The sequence below is a fragment of the Fulmarus glacialis genome, unplaced genomic scaffold (assembly GCF_000690835.1).
Source record: "Fulmarus glacialis isolate BGI_N327 unplaced genomic scaffold, ASM69083v1 scaffold24653, whole genome shotgun sequence".
Lineage (NCBI taxonomy): Eukaryota > Metazoa > Chordata > Aves > Procellariiformes > Procellariidae > Fulmarus > Fulmarus glacialis.
In genome coordinates this window covers 20,110-29,836 of record NW_009205205.1, presented here as the reverse complement: position 1 = coordinate 29,836, position 9,727 = coordinate 20,110, and the positions used below count along the sequence as shown (strand labels likewise).

General features: G+C 35.8%; 1 protein-coding gene across 1 annotated transcript in view; it reads right to left on the bottom strand.

Annotated features, from left to right (window-relative positions):
* Nucleotides 1–9,727, bottom strand: part of LOC104074997 (protein FAN-like) — a gene marked incomplete at its 3' end in the record, with an annotated part of 32,654 nt that overhangs the window by 3,417 nt on the left and 19,510 nt on the right. Inside the window, exons 14-22 of the mRNA XM_009575322.1 lie at nucleotides 7,372–7,548; nucleotides 6,356–6,435; nucleotides 4,839–4,929; nucleotides 4,683–4,746; nucleotides 4,515–4,566; nucleotides 3,378–3,498; nucleotides 2,957–3,088; nucleotides 1,100–1,142; nucleotides 495–658 (exon numbers count right to left, since the gene is read on the bottom strand). Of these exons, the coding sequence (XP_009573617.1) occupies nucleotides 495–658; nucleotides 1,100–1,142; nucleotides 2,957–3,088; nucleotides 3,378–3,498; nucleotides 4,515–4,566; nucleotides 4,683–4,746; nucleotides 4,839–4,929; nucleotides 6,356–6,435; nucleotides 7,372–7,548 (924 nt within the window). The remainder of the gene's footprint in view (nucleotides 1–494; nucleotides 659–1,099; nucleotides 1,143–2,956; nucleotides 3,089–3,377; nucleotides 3,499–4,514; nucleotides 4,567–4,682; nucleotides 4,747–4,838; nucleotides 4,930–6,355; nucleotides 6,436–7,371; nucleotides 7,549–9,727) is intronic.

The window sequence follows — 9,727 nt, the reverse complement described above, 5'->3', positions numbered from 1 at the left end:
TAATTTCTTTACAGATTTTCATTAAAGTCATGGAAAAGGAAAAAAATTTGGATGCTTAATTTAAGTTCTTAGGGTTTATTTAGAGCAAGCCAATCCATCACCCCAAAGACATCCCTGTTCAAAAACTGAACAAATCTTTACATTTAGAATGCCTGCAGATATGGTCACTGAAGCTGCTGTCACACCAGCTTGATTTTGAAGTGTCATGAAAGGCCAGGGATGATAGCCCTCCCACAGCTTCAAAAGCAGACGTTGAACAGTCCTAGAGAAGACCACTGGAACAGAAGGCAAAACGCAGGACAACGCCTGTATTTTCAATTTTGAAACTGGTCTTGCCAGTTTTTCTGTAACAGTTAGTACATGGATTTATTTTGAGTTGGCTTACAGGGAAAGTGGCCAAGAGAGTTGTATAATGAGAACCTGTGGGAGAAAGATACAGAACTTCTCAAAATTACAAATCGGTTACATCATCAGTTTATCTGTTACACATTTACCTGGAGACTCAGTTATGGAAACACTGTGACTAGATGTTCGAGACAAGCTTTTCAACTTTGGTATTATCCTTCGGGGATGAGGAACTGTAAACAACTGTTTTGGCGTCTGTCCAAACTCCAAGATTTGTGTCAGCAGAGCTACTTTTTCATTGGGGTCCATAATACTTTACAAAAACAAGATATTTAATTAAGCCAAGTAGGCAAGTACTGTTTTTTCCTCCCCTCCCCTAAAAGTATGGGCCTGCATGTGCAGTTACTACAGCACTATAGGCCATCATAAATTCTTACAGAACAGATTTACCACAGATATCATGGACAGTCATATGACAGCTTCATAATTTTGCTTATGTATGATGACAGTATGCTCGTCAATTAAAAACATACAGCAATTTCACAAAAGCCAGACTGAAGAAACGTTCAAGTAACAATCCTTCAATGCATGCTAAAACTGAGAACCTCATGCTCGTTCTCTGCATATTTGGGAGTCTAAAATGGAAGAGCTACACCATTCACATACAGAGCACTTTTACAGCCAGCGGAGAACCTGGAGGTTCTGAAATTTAGCTAACTGTTTTAACAAAAACATTCTGATTCTTGTTAATTACCTGTTTAAATCCACTCCTCCTTCATAAGTTAATGGGTGAAACACTGGAAAAAAAGAAGTTTATTTGTACAATATAGATACACAAGGCTCATTTTCTTTGTCTTGCATATTTACTATAAAAAAATAGTTGTATTTTTTACTCAACTTGCTTATATTTGGGCAACTAAGCTATTCCAACTCTAGAGTTTGAGATCTTGTGTTTTAATCTTGGGTTTCTTACCTGAAAAAAGTTTAGGATTTCTAAGAGACTCGGAGAAAGTTTCAGAAGAAGTCAGTCCTTTCATAAAGGAAGGATGACTTATTTAAGCTTCATTAAATATCCCCCTACACCCAACAAAGAAATTAAAAAAAGCACAGTTGCAGAACTGGATCTCTGGTTGTTTTCTAGACAGGTAATAAAATGTAGTAAAAAAAGGATCATAAAAGTCTACCTATTCACCTGTTCATTTGCTATGAGGATAGCAATTACACAGTGAATTACTTTGGGGCCTCTGTATAAGAATACTTTCTCTTTTGACGTAAGTTCATTCATACACAGATCCCTTCCGTCTCTCTTATCTACTCAAGTGTCTGCAATTCACTACACTAATAAAAATCCACACTGCAGCAGCAGAAGCACATTGTGCATAAAAAGGGCTCTCATTTGAGAGGTAAAAATATAGGTGCTATAATTTAAATGCCGATTTACCATATTCAAAGCCTCTGGCACATTGTAATTGACACTTATGGTCACAGTATGACTGGATGCCAAACCCTGCAAACTTAAAATACAGCCAATCATGATTTAAGGACATGTGGGGAAGCATATTAAAAAAAACCCAATAACAACAAAAAAACAGAAAAAAAGGACAAACCACCACGAAACAAATCACATTATCTTACCCTGGAAGTAGAAAGCACTGACTACCAAAATGAAGAGTTGCTTATTCCTTTCCTCCCCACTGTCGTAGGAAGGTTTTCTTCTTAAACTTATTCTATCTTGTTAAGTGCAAACTACCTCAACATTGTCTGTTACTTGTAATCCTTCAAAAGGATCGGGGCTTCTGGAATAAATACCCTATAAATCTGATCTGCTAATCTTCCTTTACCAAGAGGACATTTCCCTATTAGGTAGTAACATACACAGCTAAATATCAGACTGCTGAATAAGTTAAACATTGATATTGCTATTAGATAAATTAAATTAAACACATCACCATATCAATCTCATAACAACATCCCCTTTTGTAAGCATTTACAATGGCTACATACATGCTCAGAATAAGATTGCAAACAGTGAAACTTTCTATATGTACAGTAAAAGGTATATATACTACTGCAGTAGTATATATGTACACAATGACAAACCTAGTTACCTGCGTACTTTTTCCTTCATTCTTGCTCCTAAAGAGCTATAGCCTATTAGCCCCTTCTTTCCCTTGCCAATTCTCTCAGGAAGAGGGGAGAAAATTGCATTGAAATTCTCACACTGCAATTACAGTGTAGCAAAGTTAAATACATGTTTGTGTGGAGACCCTACAGACTCCCATTTTTAATTGGGAAACACTACTTCCATATCACATTGCCACACCGTGTTGTGCGAGCAAATAACAGCCATGCTGTAGAATCTTCTTGCTTACCATCTTAAGTACATCTTCAAAGATGCAAATCACCATGAGGGCAATAGATTTTACTAGATAAGACACTATTTCCAGTAATGAAGAACTGCATTTCCTTTAAGGATCAAGCATGCAAAGCATAGTTATGAACACTCAAAACAAATCAGGCATTACAGATATGCTGTTACTTACCATTCCTGCCTAATTAAAGCATGCCTTTTTTTTTTTTTTTTTGCTATTTCTATGAAGTGTATATTTACCATTGTGAGCTGCAACTGCTTCACTTCCTTTCTGCTTGTAGCCAAATATTATGTCAATCCATTCATGAAGATGTTCTGATACATACTGACTTTCTAAAGCCTCTTGGCTCTTCTGAAGAAAGTCATCAGGACCTGGCAAGACAAAGGTTAATTAAAGGAGAAGATATCCCATTCAGTATTGGTATCCATCTCGTTCCTCTTCCTTCTTGAAAAAGCATCCAAACAAAAAACCCCCAACACTCCACACCAAACCTCAAATTTGCTATAAAAATTAAATGCAACTATTAACTATGTCAATGTTTTAAAGCAAAAATTCCCTCAGAAGAAAATAGAATGGGAATTTTTGAGAGAAGAATCACTATCCCAGTAATCTAGATAATCTTGAATCAATTCATAATACAAGAAGTTTGACTATTATTACCTGATGCCCAAGGGGGAAGCTCTACATCTTCAACCATCTTTCCACCCTGTCTTTTTCCCAAGTCCAACTTCAAACTGTTTACTAGAAAACTAGAATCATTTTCATAAAATTCTGGAATCAACTAAAAAAAAAAAAAGAAAAAGAAAAAAAAAAGAAAATTTTGAGGCTAGCTTAGCTTTGATCACGTAAGTGATCAGTACAATACAGTCAGTAAAAACTGCAAATTATCAAAGTTCATATGTCAAGCCCTAAAGTTGGGTAGTAATTTTTCCAAGCTTTCTTCTCTGTCAGTAAAGAAGCACTGGAAACTTCCTCCCATTATCCTTCCAACTACTTTTAGGCTTCTTGACTACCTACAAGGCAATTCTCTGACCTAAATTCAGAGTGGCATAAATATTTTTAACATGTAATGTTTGACATACAAATCCATAATACCTAAAAATATTTTCAGAACTCTCATTTTAAGACATCAGGTAAGAGTCAAGACAAAAATCTAGAATAAAACTAGAACGATGACAAAAGTTTCAGAGGTCGAGTCAATTATTTAAAGACCACCACAGCTAACCAACCTTAATTCCATTACTATTAAGTATAGACTTCTTTTCTTAAAAACTATATTAAACTTGACAAAGAAACGTTATTTAACAGCACCCACTATCTGGCACTTAATCGTTCTCAACATATTCTACAAGTTTTTGTAAGGCGCAAAAAACTAAGATAAAACTTCTATAGTTTAACCTCTCCAGATGTACTGCTGTAATATAGCCAAATCCTTACAAGATTCCAGCAGACGATACATAAAATCGCGTCTTTTCAGCCTTAATCCACTCTGGTAATTCCCACTTATTCCAATAACATTCACAATGACAATTCTGTTAAACTAAAAGCCAGACACAGACAGGCAATCACGGAATTAGTGTGAAGGAAGAAGTTAAAAACGTTAAAGGATTCATAAAATGCAGTCAACAGCCTTAAAAAAAACCCACACAACTAAAACCCACAAACAACAAAGCAAAAAACCAACCAAACACACCTCATCCCCACCCCAAAACTCTCAAATCTAAACAAGAGACATCTGAGAACAGAAAGCTCAGCACAGATACCAAGAAGGACTTGAATAATTTTCCAGCCATTTACCTCTTTGAAATCTGTTGCACCATCCAAACAGTTTTTCCAGGTTTCTGCAAGACTAGATAACACATATCAATCACGCATTTGTTAACAAAATATTTTTAAGGCTTTGCACTCCCTTGATGCATATTTGAAAACAAAACCAACCTAGTTATAGACAAAATGTAAACAAACCTGTTGAACATTCTGTCAGCGTGATCAAACTTTCCATTCTGCAGACAGAGCATGTATTCTGGAGCTAAGCAGAAAGAAAAAAATCATCAGCTTGCTCCAAACCTTGTCCACTTTGGAGGTAATTATCTGCTCAGAGAGCATGTAAAGATGTCTTACCAACTCTAACGAGATAAAACAAAACATAACCCGGAGATGAATAATGACTCCCATACATGAACTTAGGCTCTGGCATTTCCTGATAACGTGTCTGCAACATATGAAGAAGAAAGAGAGGTCTGTTTAAAATCAGCACTCCTGCTTTCCTTCAGTATTGAACACATACACACTATTTTTTTTTTAAGACAGATTAGGACTACCTTCGATTTTTTTTTCTAACAATAAAACAAACTCTAAGTTCTATTAACCATGCAGCTTTAATCAGATCAGTAAATCAATAAGGCAAAAAAGTTGTTATAACTTATCATCCAGAATTATCAAGTTTTCAGCTTTTTCTCTTCTCTCACTTTCACACGTAACTGCAGTGACTCAACTTCAAAGGAGTGCAAACAAAGACTTCCTTTTTGTCTTTCACGTGAAGTTTCATGAGAGTATGGAAGAACATATTGACTTAATTCAACCTGGAGGATTCCCTCCTATCTTAAACTCCAATGCGTTACCCCTAAAATCTATCATAATCTAAATAAAATGACTTTTACTGCAATAAGTATGAGGCAGCTAACAGTTTGAGGAAACAGTCAGATCTTACAAAGAAAACTTCATTTACTGTTACTGAAAGCATAATATTGATCATGTTCTTACCCTCCACAACTTTAGGAAGCTTTATGATTTTGAAATACTTAAATTTTTTTGTCAATATAAGGCAGTTAGTCTGGCAATATTTTTTTTTTCCTAATGCTTCATTAAGAACTAATAAAGGTTCCAAGACATTAAATATAGTTATGTTCTGTAAATTATTTTAGAATAATTAACTTACCACAGGAGACAATGATTTTACACAAAGAATTAAAAGCCAAGAAACTGAGGACCTTCTAAGCCTGTAACTATGTGTTTGACTGCTTATGAAAAGAAAGCCTGCCTACTTTGAGAAATGGAAAAAGTTTGTGTACTATCATCTGCATGTGGAAATTTCAGGTTGGTGCTCTGATCCCCATGGATCCAGATTTCCTCTCTTTGAAGTACTCTCCCTCAAATTCAGCATTTTTCTCAAATGGAAGTACTTAAGATTTCTACTATTTTGTTTTGTTTAATTCATGCACGTATCTTACACTACCCATTTAAATCCATTGGACTTGAAGTTTCTATCTCCATATATGTTTATAGTATCTCAGTGCCTGCCATACAAATGCAGTTACAATCATTAAATGCATTTGGGGATTTTATTTTAAAAGTGAGGTAAAACATTTAAAAGCATATACATATGAAACATATGAAACAGTAGTAGGAGAGAGGAAACAGATTCAAATAATTTTAAATTAGTACTGACAAAATCAGTACTGATGAAATCAAGCTGAAAATAAATGTGGTATGTTTATACGTAAGCTTGCTTCTGATATGGTTTATAGTTAGTTTTAGACATCTACATAATTCCCAAAGCTTGCTTGACAAAGCTCCTTTTATTGCCAATGTGTACAAGGCCCAAAACGTGTAGTACATAAAAGCCAAGATATACATACCAATAATCTATCCAGCCTTTCCTTATTCAGGGCACCAATTGGCTTACTAAGGTCACGGAACGTTTCAGGCTTTGTCAGATCTAAAAAAACATCGTTAGACTCTATGCATTGATTCTACTAGACAGGAATGTACTCTAATCAATATTTAAAATCAAAACAAAACCCAAACAGCAACAAAACAAACAAAAAACAACACAGAACCCCTCCAGTCATTTTCTCTGCTCCCTAACTGCAAAAGAATAAAGTCTTACTGTAAATAGCAACTCATCTTCTTCCTTCCAAGTAGATGTAATCTCATATCTCTTGCTTAAGAGCTAGTAGTTACATATACGTGACCGCTATTTTAACCAACATCACCTAGTCAATACAAGTCCTGCTACCTGAGGCACAAAAGCAGCTGGCATCGTCTTCCTGCTACTCATTAACTATTCTTTCAGGCTACAGTTAAGTTCTACCGAACAATCAGGTTGGAGTGTTTGAGCGGGTGCTGATGAATAGCATGAGATTCCCCTACTCTACTCCTTGTAGAGGGACACAATCCTCAAAAGGACAAGCTTCCAAGACAAATTCCACAAAGACCCTTAATCAAGGAGCCTATTTAGGCACAAGCCTTGTTAGCCTCTTCCTTTCAACTTGCAATGCTAAGAACTGTAAAAGAACACCCGGATTCTACACATTTCAATGCATCCAACTTGTTCCATAAAAAGCCATTTTACTGGTTCTTTTGCATTTATTAGAATCACAGAAAGTGTTTGAATGCTCAGTACCGCAGATTTTCAAAGTGACCAAGCAGATGCTTGGTACATACTCTGCATGTGAAGAGTGAAATATTTAAGAGAAAAGGTGAGATATTTTGTCCACTAAACTCCAGAGTAAGGGTGAGTGCACAAGAAAACATCTAAGATCACTAATGCCAGGTTCATTTTGATGTACCATGAACTTTACATGGTATAAAACCCCTCAAAACATTTCAGGTTGGACATGATGCACTAACTTGTCTTTTTGTATATACATACCTAATACTGAACTAGAGTAGTCTGCTATGATCCAGGGAAATACAGGATATTGGGAGAGATCGTTGCAGCTTCTATCAGCCAGATTGTTGAGATGAAGAAGATACTGGTAATTTGATATATGTCCTCGCTGCCATTGCAACATATAACTTTCAGCTGTATGCTCTGTAATATGATTTTCTAAAGTAAAGGAAAACATTAAGAGTTTTGAGGTTTGGAGTTCCATCCCCAAATTATACTGTGATTAACATTATGCAAGGTACTATAAATAATTAAGGGCATAGTTGTTTAAAAGAACAGGTCAGAATTAAGTGGTAACTTCATGTTTCAATACCTACCATACTTTATACGTTTTTTAAGATCTGTTCAAACAGGCCTAAATTGCATTCAAGAAAAAAAAAAAATCACGCAGAAGGAGTTCTGAAACCAAACATGGAAACAATGGATGGGAAAGAACTTGAACATTTATGGAGGTATAGAAAAATATTTGCAGACCATGAACAGCTCTCTAGGCAATCAGGCAACCTTTAAGATTTCAAATTTCTAGAAGTAGTTCTGCTAGAGTTAAGAAAAAAATTAAATATATTTTCCGACTGGACAACTAAGGATGGCCACTAACAATGACTTATGGAAAGAAGTCATATATGTATGTAAATAGGATTCAGTTTCAGAACCACTGAAACAGAGAGACTAGAGGAAGATAAAACTTGACCACCACTCAAGAAAGTAGGAATTATGCACCTGGAGCTTCTGTTTGAAGCATTAGGCAGGGGCTCAAGAAATTCAAAACCGTACTACTCTCTACCCAATAGCTATAATACAAAGGTATGCTGCTGGACAACAAAATGAACTGGGAATATTGATTTCATTCTGTCCCTCCATCTTAAAATGAAATTAAAGAGGTTTCTTTGTTATCTTAGTCTGTCCTGTGTGTGGCAGGTTTATCAAGAGAAATGGGGGGGCTGGGGGTAGTTTTGTGCAGGTTTTTTTCCCTATTTTTTGTTTTGTTCTGTTTTTAGTTTTATTGTTCCTTCCATTGATTCAGTTTACAGCATCTTGGCAAGTGCCTGAAATACCAGAATTGAAGGAATGCAACCATGGCACCATGGCAAGAAACTGTCCAATCATCAAGTAATCACAGTGAAACCACATCCTTGCCATACAAAGCATTATATGGCACATTTCTTCATGCCTGTTCTACTGCATCTGTGTTACAGGCTGCTCTTCCTCCTGCTTAAAAGTCTTTAAATACCTTTTACCACCATTTACTGCTGAAGACTACAACACAAAGCTAAAGAATTAGGATTTCTATGGAACATCAAATTATTCAAATATTATCACTACAATTATTAACTAGAAGGAAAGGAATTCAGATTAGGATATGGCAGGTCTCTATTTTAGCTCAGCATAGGCTGGAAAAAACATATTCCAACCCTCCCTTCACCTTAGTACCTTAAATTCTACAAGTAAAAAGTGTTAGCACCTTCAAAAAGAGGATCATCTGCTGTCAGAGACAGCTACTGAGGTGCTACAAACACCTTCAGAGAAAGGGCTCACCCTTTTTTTATTTCTAAGCTCCAGCAACAACAACATCATCACCTTCATCTGCACCTTGAAATTTCATCTTTGAAAGTTATCCAGAAGACAAAGTGTGAAGCGGGGTAACAGTATGCAGTCATTTCAATAACAGAAAAAATCATGTCAGAATATATTTCCTTTTCAAAACGAAAATCTAAAACACTAAAATGATTCTCAGGGGAAGTGATTGTTCCTTTGTGGCCTTTCCACGTTGCTTTGTAAAATGGGGAAAATGTCAACTGTTATTTAGGCAAATTCATTAAAACAGAACTAGAGCTCTGGTATAATAACAAAATAGTACAAAATTTACATAAACTCTTTCAATATTGGCAGTAAACATGAGTTTCAATGCTTTAGCTGTAGTAGCATTACAGAAAAGCTATTAGCTTTTTCTCCTTGTTTTTCCAGGACACATGCTAGCCTTTTAGAAAGTTTCTGTTCATGATCTGCAAAAGATACACATCACTTTCTAGGAATTAATGAATACAAGATTCAATAGAAATGAGAATTTAGCTGTTTCGGAATGGTAATTTTCATCAACCACTGCTAAGACTGAGGGAAGTTCCAGTATTTATGCGTGTACTGGAAATCCATCCATTACAGGAACTTTCTCAATAGGATTTTCACTTGGACTTAACTGGGGGCCAGGGGGATCCACCCACAAGTCAGTCTATATTCCTTAAGCAAAACACAATTTAGCTGAGTGGATCTTATTTACCCCTTGCTTTGAAGATAAAGTGTTTTGTAGGGGTTTGTTTGTTTCATTTGTTTGTTTGTTTGG